General features: G+C 35.8%; 1 protein-coding gene across 3 annotated transcripts in view; it reads right to left on the minus strand.

The window, feature by feature from the left end:
* The window catches only part of LOC117665166 (solute carrier family 9 member C1-like), a 100,119-nt gene that overhangs the window by 20,794 nt on the left and 58,685 nt on the right, over positions 1–20,640 (minus strand). For all 3 annotated transcript variants that reach the window (XM_034416750.3, XM_034416748.3, XM_034416751.3), the window contains exons 19-23: positions 20,356–20,504; positions 16,807–16,929; positions 11,590–11,688; positions 9,475–9,681; positions 4,846–4,983 (exon numbers count right to left, since the gene is read on the minus strand). In XM_034416750.3, the coding sequence (XP_034272641.1) occupies positions 4,846–4,983; positions 9,475–9,681; positions 11,590–11,688; positions 16,807–16,929; positions 20,356–20,504 (716 nt within the window). The remainder of the gene's footprint in view (positions 1–4,845; positions 4,984–9,474; positions 9,682–11,589; positions 11,689–16,806; positions 16,930–20,355; positions 20,505–20,640) is intronic.

A 20,640-nucleotide genomic window follows, 5' to 3' on the forward strand; every position in this document is an offset into this window, starting at 1 on the left:
GGCAGTTCTTGCGCTGCCAGAAGCAATGGCCCGGGGATTCAATCTCTTTCCCTGGACAGCCTGCTCGGGTGGGAAAACAAGGAAGCCCCGGACAGCGGATCCTCCCCACCCCCACCTCCTTCCACCCGGCCAGCTGATTGTCATGCACGCATGCGCACCAGTAACCCGCAGACTAGCTGGCTGGTGTGCATGCGTGCCCTAGAAACCCAGAAGAGGAATGCGTGATGCGACGCATGCCAGGCAATATGACTCTGCGTGCCACTTCCGGCACGCATGCCATAGGTTCGCCAACACGGGTCTATAATCAGGCCTCTAGCATAGGCTTTCATTGTATCCCAAAGGTTTTGCATTGATGTGTCTTCTTTTCTATTTTCTTTAAAGAAGAAGGCCAAGTCTTTCTCCATTTTCTGTGCAAAATCCTTTTCTTTTAATATTGTATTATTTAAAGTCCATCTGGATCTTCTCCTTTGTCCTTTCCATTTCATTGTCATTGGATTATGGTCTGTCCAGGTATTTGCTTCTATGTCAATTTCTTCTATATTAAAAGTCAATTCCCTTGTCATCCATATCATATCTATTCTGGACTATGATAAATGTCTATTTGAATAAAAAGTGTATTGTCTATTTTTTACATTTCTTTCTCTCCATATATCCTTTAGGTTTATTTCCTCTATCATTTTAAAAAAAGATTTCGGAAGTGTCTTTCTACTTTGCTTTATCGTCTTCTGTGTGTTGTAATCTAATTTCTCATTTACTATACCATTGAAGTCTCCCATCAAGCAAATATTATCATAGTCTAATTCAATTATTTTCATGTGTAATTTTCTATAGAAATCTTCTTGCTTATCATTAGGTGCATATATTGCTATTAAAAGTACTTTCATATTATTGTCTATTATTTCCACCATCAAAATTCTTCCATCTTCATCTGTATAAATTTGCTCCGCTGGGATTGTATCTCTAATGTATAAAACAACTCCTCTTTTCTTACATTGTGACAATGAGGTGAATATTTTCCCTAATTTTGGCTGCACCAATATTTGTTCATGTTGCTTTTTAATATGCACTTTTTGTAAACAAATTATATCAAACTTTAATTTCTCTAGTTTATGAAATATCTTTCTTCTTTTAGTAGCTAAATTGAGTCCATTTATGTTTATTGTAATCATTTTTTTCTCTTCCATGTTTATATTTTATAAGAAGGGTTTATTGCTCTAGTAGATCTCGGTTCACGTTGCTCTTTGTATTCCACCTTGCCACCCACTGCACCTTCTTCTTTTTCAATCGTTGCTAGGCATTCCTCTTGTAATTCAGTCAGTGATTTTTCTCTTCTTATCTCCCCTTCTTTTTCTCTAAAGTATTCTACATAAAAGGCTTTTGCTTTATCAATTGAATCTATTCTGTATTTTTGTTGTTGCCAAGTAAACACCAGGCCTTCTGGTATCAACCATCTGTAGTTCACACTTTTCTGAAGTAATATTTTGGTCAAAAAATGATATTCTCTTCTCATCTCCCTCACTCTTCTCGGTATTTGCTTCAGAACCACAATCTCCTTATCCTTATATTTCAATGTTTTCTCCCTAATAATCTGCAGTATTTGCGTTTTAATTGATTTCTTAGTGAATCTTATATGGACTTCTCTTGGTAGCTTATTCTTCATTGCATATCTTGTATAGACTCAAAATATCTCGTCTATACCATCCATCATTTTTTCTTTGGAAATTTCTAATGCTTCTGCTAAGTTTTCTATCATTATTTCTGCCAAGTTTTCACCCTTTTCTTCTTCTATATTTTGAAATCTGAGATAAAATTCTGATTTGTCCATCTCCCATCCTCTTTCACTCTTATCTTGTTCAACTTCGTCCAATCTAGTGTCAATATCTCTGATTTTTTTTATCCCTTTGTTCTTCCTTTTCTTCGATTTTTTGAAGTCTTTCTTCATATTTCTTCATCATTTGATGTATATTCTTCACTTTTTCATGTTTTTTTCCGTTCTTTGTTCAATTTTTTCCGATCTTTGTTCAATTTTTTCTGCTCTCTGCTCAATATTCTCTATTCTTGATTGTATGTTTTGAATTGCTTGCCAAATCATCTGCAACGTCGCTTCCTTTTCCTTCTCTTGTTCCTTCTCCTTTTCCTGTTGCAACGTCATCTGTATTGATCATTGTCCTCCAGATGGTGAAGAGGAAGGAGTTGATGTAGAAGAATCAATAGCTGTGCCTTTTTGCTCATTTCTGTGAAGTGGTTATGAAAAGTTCAACAAATAAAAAATCTTCAGGTTCTTCTATACCTTAATCCATTTATATATAGGACAAATATTATCCCAAGTGGCAATAAGAAAAGGAAAACCCAGATAAAACCACAAGCAATAGAGGAAAGAAAAAAAATCTTCAGGCACTTGTATGCCTTAATCCAATTAAACAGAGGGATATTAAATACCTTAACAATCTCTCCTCAAGGAAGGAGAAAAAGGAAAGGGGGAAAGAAAAGAAAAAGAAAAAAGTTCCAAAAAAGAAAAGGAGAAAAAATAAACACACAAAAAAAAATGTATGTATGTGTGAAAAGTTAAAAGTCTTCCAAAAAATCACAGTCCAGTTAAAAATAATTAGTGGAGAAGTAACATCAAAGAGAGGGAAAAAAAGAAAAATTATTTTTTCTGTCTGAAAGAAAAATCCACAACAGTATAATGCCCAACAATTCTTTTGTTACATCTCACATAATATTTACAGCTCTTTTTCCAAAGTCACTGTAATCTTCTTTTTTTCACAATCTCAGACTCTTGCCGTTAGAAGTTCCCCAGAAGAGCACCTGAATAAATAATCCTTCAAACAATATCTGATGCTCTTCCCACTATCTTTTCTATGAATAGGTTCAGAATCCTTGAAATGTAGCACAGTTGTTACTTTCCAGAAAGGAAAAAAAAAAAGAAAGATACAACACTAGATGGCAGTGTTACTTATTTTCTCCACTCCACTCTCCCTTCCCTCTGCATCCGATACCCAATAAAATTAAAATGGAGAGAAAAAAAATAAAAGAATAAGACCAAAAATAACTTGTGCTAAAAAGGCACCAACATTTAGTAATTAAATACATAAAACAGAAATCTCCAATCCAAACCAGTCCAGTCCAGATTAAATAATAAAATTGTCCATGAGCATCCACCAGTAAAAGTAAATTAAAAAAATAGGGAAAACTATCTTAAGCTCAAGCTTAATTCCTCCATTTAATTTCTTATGTTTTCAATTTTAATTATCTTTCACCACAGGGCGTTCTTTCAAATAGTCTGATTTAAAAGGTCTCTCACCAAGCTGACACACTTTCTCTCATTCTCTTCCGTTCCGGAGCTGTCCCAATTTCAGGAGCTTAATGGTTGCCTCTTCACCGCCAGTAAAAAGGACTTCTCCTGGATCAACCAGGGACTTTGAGGTGTCCCTGGGATCGACAGGACGTGCCCTCCACGATCACCGTCTCTACGGGACGGTGAGGTCCAAAAAGGACCGCCCAGCGGTGGAGATGTCGACGGTGATCTTGGAGCATCAAGATCGTCTGTCATACCATCGCGACGTCAGCCCCGCCTCTTAACTCTTATCAAGCTTAACTCTTGATAAATACATATCCATGTCCAAAATGTTTATTGTACTCTAGCGTATTTTGAAAGGTTGTATTGATTTGTTCTGCTCATTATTGTACACTTTGGATGAACCATCAAAATATCAGTAAATATTGTTGTGTATTTAGGTACTAGATTTATAGGCTGCCTATCTCATATACATTTACTTAAATTATTTCCTAGACTTGTACCCTAAATCATACCTTGACTATAAGCAGAATTTTCCTGTTAAGAGCCCTTGGATATTCTAGTACTCAAACTTTAGATATTTAACAAAAATATCTAAAAGTTTTGCACAATAATGTTAATCAACAAATGTAACACATATGCAAAGGCATATTTATTTAGTATATATTAGCTGAAACCACAATTAAAAATTATATCAATTCCATTCTGTACTCAGACATATATTTGTTCAGTAGGATTAAGACCTAAATATACAATATATACAAACCTAAATATTGTTATGACATCATTTAAATTCATACCTCATTTAAACAATAAGTTATTTTTTATAGTTCTTCAGCATTCTATAAATATGTCAATTTCCTAACCATATATGATTCAGACTTTTGTTTCAATCTTCCAAGTTCCTTTTCTTACATTTAGCATCCTGATTATAACAATAAGAAATTGTTTTTCCCCCTTTTCTTTTCTAAAAGGAAAATGCTGCTTATATCTCACTTTTATCAATCTAGGAATATGTTTTTTCCTGCTTTCTAATCTTCCACTAGAACAAGAAAGATTGCTTTAATATGGATTATTTCAATACAATGCTCCCTATAACTCAAGTATTGAGATATCTCTCACCATCACTCAACAGCATTTTTTTTTCTACGAAGGAACTATCACTGGCCAATCACAGCGTCTCTGTAATACTTAGCTTTTATTAAAACAGTAGATATCCAGAAGTATGCCAGCCATTCCCAAATTGTATCTAATTCAAAACTGTCGTTTATTGGCCTTTCTCCCCATCTTCTCAAAGCAGATAATCCATATACTTAAATAACAGAGATATAAAAATCTGCATGCAATACCATCTAGGAACCAGTGAATCCAGATATTTACATGTCACTATAAAAATATTGAGAAGGTTTGCTTGTTACACTTCTGAAAATTATTAAAATTTTCAGCTTCTTCACTGATAAGTCTATTTCAGTTGCAGCACTGTTTAAGCAACAGCATCAGCAAAACAACTTATACTAGAACCATAAAAAAGCTGCAGACATACTTACCAGATTTGGAAGACTTTCTTTAAAGGTTTTGAGAGCAACATCAAGAGCAATTTTTAACCATATTTTATATTCCAGGGAAGGTGGGTCCAAAAATGTATCAAAAGCTTCAAACAAATCATCAATAGAGATGAAACATGTCTGAGGGAGAAAAAAGAATAAAGTAAGGCCATGAGACAATTACAACTATCATTGTACATTGGGCAACTGTATTGACTTCAATTTCAACTTCTTCTTTGGCTGAACCTCACAAAATCTTGCCCTTTTCATACCCCCTGTGTGAAAAATGGAGCAAACATTGTGTGCCATCCTGTCATGAGATCTACTACACAATACATTGTACATTACAATAGCACATTGTAAGCCGCCCTGAGTCTCCGGAGAAGGGTGGCATATAAATCAAATTAAAAAAAAAAATACAAGCTGTATTTGTAATTGAGATAAACATGAGGTTCTCCACAAATGTGCATGCATGCACACAAACACACACAGACACATCGAGTATCTCAGAACAGAGTAGGAAGAAATTGAAATGGAATAAGGAGCTGGCAGGGGAAGCGCTGTTCTTGGACTAAGAAAAAATGAGAAGATGGCTAGCAAGGAAAGTTGGATTTATGTAGTTTCAGACTGCTGAAAATATGCAAGTTCCTGGATAATGGAAGATAATCAGAGGACATAAAGATCACCATGCAGGAAGAAAGACAGCATAACATTGGATGTCTACATGGCATAGATATCAGAGAGGAAGAAGAGGAGCCAAAAAGCAAAGTTCTGCCACTATGAGAGTTGCTTGCTGAATTTTAATTAAATTCTGGATTAATTCTCTAGGGAATTTGCATAACTGCTCACTTAACAAAAGCTTACTCAGGATGGCATTACTTTTTAGATCAAAAGTTGTGCAGAGCAAATAACAATATAAACAATTTGTCATATTCCACTTTATTTTGAAGTTAAAAATGGAGGAAGGGAAGGTGGAAAAGGATTTGCTTCTCTCAGCTTCAGGTTGGTTAGTCTCTATCTTTTTCAAAAGTTATACAAACATGTTTCTTCCCTTCCCCAAATAGTCTCTCTTCTTTTGTAAAACATGAAGTCAAAATGAATTGACAACCAAGTGGTTTGAATTAAATAGTCCTTCCAAGTAATCAAAGATTTTGTCTCTCACTGTCAGCAATCAAAATATACTCAGCTTCAATTTTTTCCTCCACTCTACAAGATTAGAGAATGGTGGGCGGGAGAGAAGGGGGCAAAAATGTCAAAGACAGAATTTAAAATGTTCATACAAACCCATCATCATCTGTTAGGGCACATATATAAATGTTTACAGATAAAGAACAAACAAAATAATGAGTGGTAAAATGGATGTAAATGTTTTAAAGAAATGTTTTAAAGAAACACATACAATAGAATAATGGGAAGAAATTATGGACTAAATCTATAAAATGAACACCAAGTTATAACTTAAAAGAAAGCTAGTACAGCTGGCATACAATTCCATTAATAATACCTAAGATAAACAAATCATACAGTAATAAATATTGGAAATGTCATAAAACATAAAGAATGTTTTATCACATGAGGCGGACATGTAAAAAAAGATTTAAGCCTCACATTGTAGAGTAAGATGGGCACAATATAATTTTAATAAAAATATAATATAAATAATGCAAAAATTTGAAATGGAACCACAACTTTTCTAACTATGTGTAATCTCAGAAAAAGTCAGCAAGAAGCATCATAATTTAATGGGATAAATGACATAATGAGCTGTGAGAATAAATTTTAGCCAAAACTGAAAGATACAATTTCAACAATATCTGATTGGGAACTTAAATTTGTAGAATATGCAGCAATGGCAAATCTAACTATTCATAACAGATGTTTAACCAAATTTAAGTAAGAAGGTGCCCCATACATAGAATACATTGTGCAGTATCACAAATATAATCACTTTCAGTCTAGTTTCTAAGAATAAAAAATTCTATTCTATTCTATTCTATTCTATTCTATTCTATTCTATTCTATTCTATTCTATTCTATTCTATTCTATTCTATTCTATGTGGGCCTAAACATCTATAAATATTGTATATTAGAAAATGTATAAAAAGAGGAAATTAGAAACCCAGTAGTTTGTATTCCTTTGGGGGAGGATTTTAATTGTTAAGTTTGCTTTGCTTATCTACTTTTTCCTTTTATTAACATGTAAAAAAATATGGTGGAGATCTTAGACCATAATTTTATTGTACAAAAATACTTTGATGCAATCTGAAGCAATTTTTTTGCCTAATGTTATTTTATTTATTTATTAAATTCATTTGCAATCCATCTTATCAGAGACCACTCTGGGCAGTTCAGAAATGTAAAATAACATTATATTCAATTCTGGATGAAAAATTGCTGGGCAATTAGGTGGTTGGTACACTACCAGCAGCTTTAGCTTCTTCCATACACAGGAACTCACATCCACTCATGTTCAGGGCACTGGTCCTTGCTACTGTGATCATTTCTCAAACTATAATGGTGCCCCTCTTCAATTTTTATGGCTATAGCAGTTGAAACTCAGCTGGAATTTTCCCAACAGGATTATATCCCTGTTGTTGTCCATCCAGGTCCCAGGGATACATGGAAGATCTGCATATCTTTCAAGAAAATATCATAAAGGGATGCAGACCTGGCTTTTAGCAACAGCAACTGGAGATCAAGGTGCTTGACAATTCAGCCGTTGGCTTAGGACAGGGACAAATGGCTTAGAAGAAGGGAGATGCAGCAGTATATGTCTCCTTTCTCCTGCAGTGGGCTTCCCAAACTACTCCATAAAACAAAGGAATTAACTTTCATCATACATTCTTTACAAGAAACAAAATACGTCTAGGGAAGGAACCACTCAATGGCAATGTCTCAGTTCTAGATGGAAAAAACAATTCCCTAGAAATATATGTTTCTTCTCTGGTCATTGCCAATGCTGATATAATTTGTGATTAGCAAAGACAGCAATCCCCAAATAGACAATATCTGAAAGTAATTATACATAGACTCTATATTATATACTTTTGACCAAAAATTTATATACTCCTTTTGTCTGGGATGGTCATTGACTTCCATTGAGCAAACGACTTTGGGAGGGACATACATGAAATGCTAAGGGACAAACACCAATGTAACCTCCCTGATCTTTTGGATCAATATCAGCAAACAACAGGGTGACAGATGTTGCAGCCAGTTTGCCCTTTCATCCATAGCTAAGTAGGAAGCATGGAAAATGGAGAATCAGTTGTTTTTCTAATCTAGTTATGACTGCCACTACAAAGGCCTCAGGTAATTTCCTCAGCCATAAATTCTGTAACAACATTTTTGTATTTTTAAGAACAGTTTATCTGGCAAATATTAAGTGAATTAATTTTGTGCAATGGACACAATAATTGGCTGCTTTCTATACTGTCCCACACTGATATAATTTTATCTTTTCAACTTTAGGGCATTGGAGAAAATAGAAATATTTATTTATTTATTTATTTATTTATTTATTTATTGTGATTTATATGCCGCCTTTCTCCCTAGGGACTCAAGGCGGCTTACAAAAAGACAACTTCAATACAAATCACAATACAATACCAAATTAAAATCAGTAACCCAATTAAAAACGATTTAAAATTATATCAGTGTACCCCCAAACGGATCAGTTTAATTGGCGGAAGAGCCACGTCTTCAGCTCGCGACGGAAGGAAAGAAGGTCGGGGGCTGTCCTGAGCTCAGTGGGCAATCCATTCCAGAGGGTCGGGGCTCCCACAGAGAACGCCCTCCCCCTGGGGGTCGTCAGCCGACATTGTTTGGCCGACGGCACCCTGAGGAGGCCGACTCTGTGAGAGCGCACAGGACGATGGGAGAACGGCTGGAGATGGTCCTGCAAGTACCCCGGGCCTAAGCCATGAAGGGCTTTATAGGTGAGCACCAGCACCTTGAAACGTATCCGGAGTGCCACCGGTAGCCAGTGCAGCTCACGCAGGAGAGGTGTTACACGGGAGTATCTAGACGCCCCCGTAACTACCCGCGCGGCTGCATTTTGGACTAACTGAAGCCTCCGGACACATCCCAAGGGCAGCCCCATGTAGAGGGTGTTACAGTAGTCCAACCTAGAGGTAACAAGGGCGTGAGTGACTGTGGCGAGGGCATCCCGGTCTAGGAACGGGCGCAACTGGCGCACAAGACGGACCTGTGCGAAGGCCCCCCTGGTTACGGCCGTCAGATGATCATCTAAAGACAGCCGAGAATCCAGGAGGACACCCAAGTTGCGGACCCTGTCGGAGGGAGCAAGGGTTTCACCTCCGATCATTAAGGATGGAACCTCCAGATCCCGGGATGCCGGCATCCACAGCCACTCAGTCTTTTTAATTTTAATACAAAGCAATTGGTTAATAATACAAAGCAATTGGTTAATTCAATATGCTTTGTTTAAAATTTGTTAAGATTTAAGTGATTTAATGTTAAGTATTTTAAATTCAGTTTTAAAACCTAAAATATGAACTACCATTATGAAACTTTTACATATTTTATATAATTACATATAATTTCTTATTAGTCAAAAACTTCAATTCTAATACTATGTAAAATCACTTTATAAAGTAGAATTCTCCAACCTGCACAGCAGTTTCACAAAAAATTCCATATTCCATTTCTTGCTTGGTTAAGCAATTGAGCTCTCCTATTACAGCTCCAGTCACAAAGTAATCTGTGTAGTGAGAGGTTACAGGTTTATGAATTCTTCTGTGAATACTTTTGTCACACTCTTTTTGATTATCTTTAGCTTCTGTAGAAACTCCATAAGAAGGGGCTTTACCAGAAACCTAGGTATAAAGAAACAGTAATAATTAAATTTAGGAAGATAATGAAATAATAATTTGCATGTACAAGTATAGGTTTTCACAGCTGGCATCGATGAAGTGATCAGCTTTTTAGGCTGGGTGTCGATGGTCTAGTTTTCTTTTGTTTTGCTGTTCCACCAGCCGCTGTGACTGACATCTTCAAAAGCAGAGTGGGCTGCTTTGTGGTGTATCTTTCATCAGTTAAAGAGAACTGAGCTAGGCTGACTGGGCTCTTATAAATGAACTTGGCAAGCTAATTTCTCATTGGTCCTTGTATAGGTGGACTTCTGATTAGATTATTTTGGACAATTCCAAGAGTTATGGTTCCTGATTGGACTGTTTTTGAGCCAGGATGCTGCTAGGTATTCTTTCTGGTAAGAGTCCCGCATAAAGAACCAATCAGCAGTCTGGCTCAAAGACAGGTTAATCAGGAACTGGTACTCTGGATTTCTTCAAATCAGACAAAGAACTAATGAACAACCAGCTTTCTTGTCTATCCATGATCAGAGATCAGCTTGCCAGGATGCCATCACTGCTTCAATAATTTGCATCTGTTTCATTTCACTATTAACCTTTCAAATATATATCTGAGAGATACACTGCAGTAAATGGAGAAAGACAATTATAAAGCAGACACTTTTAAAATTGCATACTTTTTCCCCAAAGCATGTACCAATGTACCTATGAGACCAAGGTAAAGGTAAAGGAGTCCCTGCGGATTTTCCTCCGCTAGTTGTTGCTGACTATATGTGATAGAAGTGCTTCCACAATTTGCCATATTATGATAGAACCTGCATATGCAGTACACCAGCCACTGAAAATATTTCTCATATTTTGTTCAACTGTCAATTATATGCTCCCATTAGGCTTAAATACTTATCATCCCTATGGGAAAGAACAGCCCACTGGGATCTAAACCACATATTGTCATATTTCTTCCTGGGCTCAAATGTACATATCGTACACGAAACTGCTAAATTTATAACTAAGGCAGTAGTCCTAAGAACCAGATACATTGAGCAAATTGGCGTACTCTGTAAGGGAGATCCATTTATCTGATTACTGATGCCTTATACTAACACATATGTATTTTATTACTCTATTTCCTCCTATCTGTCTTATTCCAGAATTAGACTATGTTCTGTATTTTATTTTTATTTTTTAATTGATTTTATTGATAAGGTTGCAAGATTTATCAAGTTATAAGCTACTACTACTATGTACCAAATATTAAGAATTAATATTTTGTTCTCTTGTTCTATTGTGACAACAAAGATACCAATTAAATCTTACATTTGAGGTCATGGAATTAATTCTGATAGATGTAGATATAGATCACTACTTTTATCAAAAAATAATTTTATAGATACAGTAATCAAGGTGACAAAAAGGGCGTTCTTCCATATAATAGCAAACAAATAATTATCATAATCAACAGTCCAATAAAAATAAAATAAGTCTTACTGTTAAGGAAAGAAAAACACCAAATCCTCAGTTGAATAGCATCAACCAAATCCTCATTTTATTAGAATAAATTAAAAGAACAAAATGAGCATACAATTTTTTAAATTCATCAGACAATTAACAGTAGACAGGGACATCCAGTGAAGGGAGAGAGAGTATGTCAATAAAATTAAGAAGGTGGTTACAATGCATGATCAAAACCCAGCCCCTTTTTCAAATGCAATACATATACCATTAATTATATCAAACAATAATAAAGAACAAAGAAATCTAAAACTTTGTCCCATACATTCAGTTTTCAAGTTAGGTTACAGACTAGTAGCAATTGAAAGTTACAAATTGTATACAATATTACTAACATTCTAAGTAATTAATTTCCTCATTCCCAGTTATATTCCTGGGTATTTGTTGATACCTATATCTTACCTTAACCATCCCTGATACAATTAAATGGATTCCTTGTGGCATATCGCCTTCTTCACATATGTAATCTCCATAATCATAATAAAGAATGCTTGCTTTTTTCTGAAAATAAAAATAAATAATATTGTAGAATATAGACTAAATACATTTCTAAGTGTACTGCCAGACATCCAGTAAGAAAAGTATTTTTTAGTGCTTTGAATATTTTAAGAGAGTAGCAACTGACAAATACATACAAAAGAATTTTAAAACTAGAAGCTAAAAATCAATGATAAATAAAATTTGTGTTAGTAAAATATATTAAGATATTAAAATTATGTAACTATTTAAATTTCCCATCCAGAAGATATCCACAATAAATTTGAGTACAAAATACTGGGGATTTTTGTTGGGGAAAAGATGAACTCCAAACTTTGCTCCCAGACATTGAATGATGGAATAACAGATGAATGTAAGAGTGGTCTGGGATTTGAAGGTGAAACCACTTGACCAGCTTGCACAACAATGGGGAAAAAACTCAACATATAACAGGTATCAAGTTTTTAAGATGACTGTTAAATGGGTAATGACTTCTTTCAAACTGAGACCATAGCCTCAGTTGTTAAAGGTGATCTACAAAGCATCTCCTTGGCATGGTCCTGTTGATATTTAACTTTTTAGAGTGTTTGCAATTACTGGTTGGCTGGAAGAACAGAAAACTGAGGCAAAACAAAACAAACAAACAAAAGCAAGCAAATGAAAATTGATGATGCCAAGGCATGCACCAAAATTACTATAACCAAATTCTCAAGGGGCAAAAAATCACTCTATTAGTCCTATTGAGAACTAATAGAGTAACACAGTACTGTTAGAAGGCTACGGTCCAGACCTTATAAAAAAATAAAATCTTGTATGTCAAAAATGTCTTACAGGCTGTCATAACAGAGATGCAAAAAGCTATTTCTTGATGGAACTGGAATATATATCTGATCTTGGTGGTGTAAAAACTCAAATGTATGAGTCATAAAACCAATCCCTACATTAGAAAATGATGAGTTCCCTGCAATGGGTTTGACATATAGATCTGAATGCTGTAAACCAGGGGTGTCAAACTTGGATGCATCACACAGTGGCCACACCCATGCCTGGTTTAGTGAAGGAGAAAAAGTCACAATATGTTAGGTGACAATGCTGTGACGACGCAAGTTTGACACCCCTGCTGTAGACCACAAATCCTATCTGTCACTAAAACTGCAACATTTCCCAAATGATGTGTGAAATGCCAAAGGGTGTCTTCCAGTCCTTTGTATTTTCATGCATTCAGGAAAGATCATCTGCCTATTTGTTAAAAGAAGGAATATAAGTGGTGATAAAGATGAATACAGGAAATACAAAGTTAGTGTCTTGTTTCCTGATTAATTTCCATGCAGTCTGTGAATGACTTAGATACACACCTGAATCAGGAAACAACCTCTTTGAACAATGATGGCAGGACTTGAAGGCTTATTTAATTGCCAGCTTCCCCCCTTGCCCCCATTTGTTTAATTCAAATGTGCTATATTTTCTGAAGTGGTATTTAAGTCATTAGTATGTGGGGGGTTTTCAAGGTGACAAAAAGGGCATTCTTCCATATAACAGCAAATATATATATCACAAATACTTTTCCAGAATTTTCATAATAGCATTGGCTGGAAGATAAGGGCCTGTTTTAGGATGTGAAAACCCTGCAGAGTCTCTATTCTTTTGGATTTAAGACTGGAGCGAATTGGAAATTCCTTCTTCCTGGAAAAAAGGAGGATGAAGCTCCTGTAATAATTAGCAATTTTAAAAGCAATTTGTATTCTTCATGCAATACCTACTGTCTCTCTGAAGAGGCAACTGGATGGTAACAAGTACTGTGAATTGACTGGACTGGGTTTTTTCCCTAATTTGGCAAGGCTCATCCTGAAGCTGAGATAATTAGCAAGTGTTTATATTTACATTCATTGGAGAAGGGATTATAGATATTCCTTGTTTAGTGATCACAACTGGGGCCAGCAACATGCTCCTAGTGGTGCAGTAGTTAAAGTGCAATATTGCAAGCAAACATCGCCTACAGCCTGGAATTTGATCCTGATAGGACTCAAAGTTGACTCAGCCTTCCATCCTTTCAAGATCTGTAAAATGAGGACCCAGATTATTGGGGGTGATATGCAAATAATGCTTCAGCATTATAAACTGTCCAGAAAATGCTGTAAAGTGTTATGGGGCAGTATATAAGTCTTAATGCTATTGGTCATTAAGCAAAGCAATCACTATGCAAACCCATGACTAGGCTTGCAATCTTAATTCAGCTTTCTTTTGCTTTACAGATCTGTGAAGTTGCAAATGCAAGGACTGGTTGCAAAGTTACTTCTTCATCACTATCATAACTGTAAACACTCACTAAACAAGATAGTCACTAAACAAAGTCTATCTGTTTAAGAGCAAGCAGGCACACAATGGGGAATGCACTGGCACCATATATGCTGCAAGTTGTTAGCAAAAAGGGGAGACAAAAAAGTCTTTACTGTGAAACTGACTAGTCTTATCAATTTGAGATTGCAGCTACACCCCAGCCAGAAGGTTCTAATTCACTAATTAAGGTCATAGAGCTGAGCTTGTTAATTTGCAATTAGCATTTTTCAGGGGTGTGCAAGGCTGGAGAGAAAAGCAGCTCAGGAAAAGTTAGTTTGTTTAGACCAGTGGTTCTCAACCTTCCTAATGCTGCGACCCTTTAATACAGTTCCTCATGTTGTGGTGACCCCCAACAATAAAATTATTCCTAACACCATTGAAAATATGTGTTTTCCAACGGTGTTAGGTGACCCCTGTGAAAGGGTCATTCGACCCCCAAAGGGGTCCCGACCCACAGGTTGAGAACCACTGGTTTAGACAATCTTGCCACTGTGGGAGGGTGAAGAGAGAAAAATAGGCCAGGCATAGGACAACAGGTACTGACTATAATGGCGAACACATGACTTGAGAGAGAGGCACTGCAAGTTATAAATGCAGGTTTTGGTTGCAAAATTATTTTTCATCATTATCATAACTTCAAATGGTCACTGTCCAAGACAGCCTCTAAATGATGACTACCTATACTAGTTTGCTTGATCAGAAGGAAATTATTTTAGTTGCATGTGACTAATTCAGAGCTAGGAAGATAGCATAGTATTATTTCTCACCATGAATTTTTCTGGAACACCAATCGGAATTTTGCAGTAAAATGAGCAGCTTGTTATTGACTAAGCCTGTAAGACAATGACCAGAGTTTTGAGCTGAGTCAAATATAAGGGAAGTATCTGTTTTGGTTGTTGTAATTCCTCATTATACTGCCAGAATTGATTGGGAGTGGTTTGCCATTTAAGCTTCTTTGGCTACTGTTGCAGTAATGAACTCTAGCAAATTTAGATGGCAGATCTACCACGGAGGGAAAGCCAAGAGAAGCAGTGTGTCTGAGATAAACAGCTGCTTAGATAATGTAGTCTGAAGTTCAAAGCATTGATTTTAGTCTAATCCAAAGGAATAGTGAAGAAGAGATGGTCATAAGTCATCCTGTCAGCCCTCATACTTGGTTTGTGACATGGGACCCTCAGAAAAGAATGAGTTGAAACCAAAAACAAAGGCAGACAGTCTGCAGATTATAGCTCTTCTCCAGCTGTCCTCCAGTTCTGCCTCCAAAAGACTACATCTTTGCCCAAGCAACCTCAGTTGCCTCTTTCTGTTCCTTGAAGGTTTAGATTCCAGCAGTTCATCAACTTTGTGTTCTTTTAAAGTATACTGTTTATCTCCAGCTTTACTCCCACAGTTGGCTTAGTCACCACTGACTCTTGCAAGTCTAAAGAGATATCAAATTCTCCTTATCCAAGGATTCATAGAGGCACACATAATATTCCTCTTATGAAAGAAACCTGAATTCATCATTTCCAGCAATATTGTTTTAGATCTTCTCCTAAACTTGCTATTATCAACTCATCGTGAGTAGATAGATATGACAAGACCCAAAAAGTGAATGGGATCAGTTGTGGAAATGCCCATTACTCATTAATACCAATATATATTACATTCCTGAAATCTATTTGCATATCAAATAGAAAGCTCCTTATGCATTCTGGCATTACTTCACCAATGAAGAAACTATGTAACAAAATTAAGGATTTATAATTGTATGATCTGAGAGTCAAAAGTCTATTTAAATAATATATTCAGTGTTTAGAGAATGACACACATAGGATCTTCAATTTGTAATTTGGGATTTCTACGGCTTTACCTCCTGAGTTTCAGCCAGCATAGCTAATGTTAAGTGATGTGGGAATTGTATCTGAAGAATATCAAGTTGTCTATATGATTTATTGTATATATGTGGGGCTAAAAAAGTTTCTTCTTTTTTCAGACACTTGAAAGAGTGATTTCCTTTATTTATATACCAGCTCATTCCACATCAAGTTATGAAAGTGCAAAAAACCCCAAAATAATTGTAACAGTAATAAAAAAGAATACAATTAAAACCACCAACTCATCTCTTTAATTACTGTCATTAAAATGATTGTAACACGCATTCTGATGACACAGTTAAGTAAAAGCGTTTTTGAGCAGCTCAGTTTTTAAGACATTTTCAAAGATCAAGAACAATGCAATCATCCAAATATCTGATAGAAAGCTATTTCATAGGGTTGGTGTCAATGTTAAAAATAGGATGATGTTGGTTTCCCCTAGATCACAGGTGTCAAACTTGCAGCATCACGTTGCCATCACATGATGTATTGTGCCGGGTTTTCTCCTTTGCGAAACTGGGGTGGGTGTGGCCTGCACATGATGCATCCAGCCTGTGGGCCATCAGTTTGACATCCCTATGGGTAGGTAGGAGTTAATTGATATAGATGGCCCTTAAGGGTCAAGTTTCATAAGGTTTTAAAGATCAGATAAGTACTGGAGTTTTGTGCTCTGGAGAAAGTAGCTTTCACAAGCAGGCTGCTGGATTTTGGACTAACCACACCTTCCAAGTCATTTTCAAAAACAGCCTCATATAGGTGCATTGTAGTAATTTAAGAAGGAAGTAACAAACACACAAACCTCAAGTGAACAAGGGAGAATCTGACTAATAGTCATTTCTTTCATTCTGACATCCTCTACTGCTTGGAGGTGAAGATTAGATCTAATGTGTGACCACTGATATGCATTGGGCCAGATATTACCTGTGTGAAGCATCCAAAGCATCATTACCTGAATGTATTCTATCTGTTTTTTATTACCCTGAAGCCACACAATATTGCATAGAAGGTCATGTGCAGTAGGCGGGGCAATTGTAGGAGCAATTCCAAGCTGTTGTTTTCTTAAAAGAATCGCCTAAAAAAGAAGACTATTGTTATAATATATATTACCTCTTAGTTCTTTAAATTCATATTATTAGCAACCACTATGAAATTATTTCTACATTCTTAGGTCTAAGACATTTTGAATGATATAATTCTAAGGAGGTAAAATGGCTCTAAATCACATAGTATACTTTTCTGATTAATGCAGAGATCTTTTTTACAATGTGCTAATCATATTATAATTTCAAAAATTCCCCACCCCAAAAAATCCTGAGCTGCTGTTTTTTATATAGAATGTATTTTATACTACTCTCCAAGAACACTAGTGAGAACTAAGGTGAGACACATTTACCTTTAACTGTCATTGTCTGAGAGTATATATTTATGATGATCAAGTATATTTGTTGATTGTGAATTTTTCCAAAACTGCAAAGTTTTGAGTAGAAATATACCCCCATAGATAACCTTGGGTTTAGTTCCTCCTATGCCCTCAATTTCAACAACTGATACAGTAAAGGAATTAGAAATGGATTATATGGAGGAAGCCATAACTGAAGCCTGTTCTTTTGATTGGAAAAGGCTTATCTGCTAATTGACAGCAGAAGCAAACTGTAAGTACAATCCACCCAGAAAAATTAAGCTAACTAGAAAGTGTCGCTCTAGATCAGTACAATCTAAGACAGTAGGCCAAAATCCATTATGCACCAAAGACTGCCAGTTCATAGATAGGTTTAACAAAAACAGATTCATCTACAAGTAGGTTCAATTAACTATTATAAAGCAAAAGAAGCTTGATATTAGGGCAGAACTATCAATAATGTATGCCCATCAAGAAAACTTACAGTACTTGAGGAATTGTATCACCTCAATGGGACTAGCTCACCCCATCCATGTCGGCAGAATAGGCATGCTGCAGGTCCTGTCGGTCAAGAAATTCTGGCTATTGGGGTTCAGGAGAAGAGCCTCTTCTGCCATGGCTCCTGCCCTTTGGAACATCTTATTTGCCACCCTCCCTGCCCTCCCAAGGTGAGATCTGCTCCCACATATCAGTCTAGCCAAATCAAAGAGCATCCCTAAATTGCAGACCTGCTGTTTTGGGGTATATGTGACACCCCCCTCCAAATGAAGTTACTGGACAAACAACCACCCAGTTGTGCTAGAGTTCAATCTCAATTTGTTTTATCCAGTTCAATCTAGAGCAGAGGTATCAAACTCAAGGCCGCGGACTAGATCCAGCCCGCAGAGTGCTTAGATCTGGCCCACAGGGCTGCCCTGGGAACAGTGAAGGACTGGCCCGTGGTGCCTCTGCCTCTGAAAACGGAGCTCGGGAGGGCCACACTTGGGCCACCACAGGTATCCCTGATACAAGTGACATTGAGCTGGCCGTACCCACCCTGGGCATGCCCATCCCAGCCCCCGCAAGGTCAAACACAACCCTGATGCAGCCCTCAATGAAATTGAGTTTTGACACTCCTGATCTAGAGTCTTAAAATCATCAGACATCTATTGTTTGGCTCCAAGTAAAATGTATAATTGGGCAACTTCAGTATGATGACATATCACCTAAACCAATGAAATTTTTCTACCAGTTTTATGTAGATGTTAAATAGTATTTAAAAATGTGGACTACAAAGCAGACAAGGCATTCCAAATAGAGATACAAATGACTGGAAAATGGATTAAAAGATAGAGAAGAGCCAAAAGAACAACCCTGATAACACCTTTATTGGATACAAAAAAGAAATTGGCTAAACACTGAAAATCAAGACAATGACCTGACAATGGTTTTCCATTGGACTCACAAAAGAGGTCTATTAAATCTTCAAAAAAGCCTTTGTGATAGGAAAAAGATAACATCTAATGAATTAAAGATTAAGAGTGTTAGAAATAAAAGGAATATAAAAATGATTTGTTTGATCAAGGTGAAAATAAGACATATTTTATAAACTGTTTCAACTCCTACCCTCAAAACGACGCTATAGAGCACTGTACACCAGAACAACTAGACACAAGAATAGTTTTTCCCGAACGCCATCACTCTGCTAAACAAATAATTTCAATACTGTCAAACTATTTACTAAGTCTGCACTTCTATTGATCTTCTCATCATTCCCACCACCCATCTTCTTCCACTTATGACTGTATGACTGTAACTTTGTTGCTTGTATCCTTATGATTTATATTGATATTGTTTCCTGATTGCTTATATATACCCTATGACTATCATTAAGTGTTGTACCTTATGATTCTTGATGAACGTATCTTTTCTTTTATGTACACTGAGAGCATATGCACCAAAACAAATTCCTTGTGTGTCCAATCACACTTGCCCAATAAAAAAAATCTATTCTATTCTATTCTAAAGCTTTAGTAGTTCTGTACAAACTTTTTGCTGACATCAAGATTGAAAAGTTGATGATTTATAGTTTGCATGCAGAAAGAATGGGTTAAGAAGAAATTTCCTTGTAACTTTTTAGGGGATTATGAGTTATTAGATATGTTTTTACTTGTTCTAATAAAGATTGTTAGTCACTTCTTTACATATTTCTTTTTTTTAATCCAGTTCTTTGCTTTTCTCTATTTTCCATTATTATTATTATTTTCTTTTTTTTGGCACTTTTATTCTTTCTTTCTCTTTCTTTTTTTCTGAGTTTCATTTGCTTTTCATTTGTTTTTATTATGTTACTTTATATATTTAATAAAAAATAAAATTGGGAAAAAAGAAACACATAGTAGAGAAACAAAATGTGTACTCAGTCCAATTCACCATACTGTGTACCTAGAAATCTTAATGATCCCAATATAATGCTTAAGATTTCTAGAGTTTATCTCATTGAAGTGTTTCCAGATCCGTTATCTAAGCTATTTACAATCCATCATGGCTGGAACAACTGGGAAGTTTAATTAACTCTCAGTTTCTTCTTCATACAACAAAATTTGATGATGGGGTATCATTATATCATAGTGTTCATTATGTGATAAATCTCTTCAGAGTGCACAATTAAAATCTTTTATGAAAGTAATATTAAAATAGGAAGCAGAAGCAGTGGTTACAGGCTATAATTAGGCACACATCAAAGAAAGGTGGAGAAATATCTTCAAGGAATTTTTAGGTCACAAAGAAGCTCAGAACTGAGCTCAGGTTCCAGATAACAGTAGGAGCAATTTATATTTGCCTGCAAAATTTTGGCAGAAATCTGTGTGAAAAGTAAATATGCAACCATTTAATGTTCTCAAAATTCTTTCAATGAAAATTTATCCATATGACGTTAATGAAAATATTGTTTACTTTTATCTCCAATGTTCTATTTTTAACATTGGAAATCCCAATATCCAAAATTTGTATATATAATTTAATTTGAATTTGAATTTGAATATTTGAATATATAATATAATTTGAATTTTTCTATATTAACAGAAATATCTTATGTTTCATATATAATTTTGCTTGAATTACCTTATGTAATTCATTTCCTTCATTTTTATCCACAATTCCTCCTGATATCATAAATTTAAGAGTTTCAAAAGCTGTATTTAGCACGGTTTGAACTGCTTGTCTAGTTTTCACAGCAATGACAATATCTGGATAGTCACGCTGCATTAATCCTAAAGTAAACAAAAATATTTTTTCATACAAGAAATGATAAATGCTATTCAAAGTGAAAGGAAACTGCTTAGGAGTAAATCCCCCCTCCCCAAGACTAGCAGCAACTGCAGCTATGGAGATATGCACAAATGGATC

The sequence above is a fragment of the Pantherophis guttatus genome, chromosome 1 (assembly GCF_059756535.1).
Source record: "Pantherophis guttatus breed Tessera chromosome 1, ASM5975653v1, whole genome shotgun sequence".
NCBI classification, from domain to species: Eukaryota; Metazoa; Chordata; class Lepidosauria; order Squamata; family Colubridae; genus Pantherophis; species Pantherophis guttatus.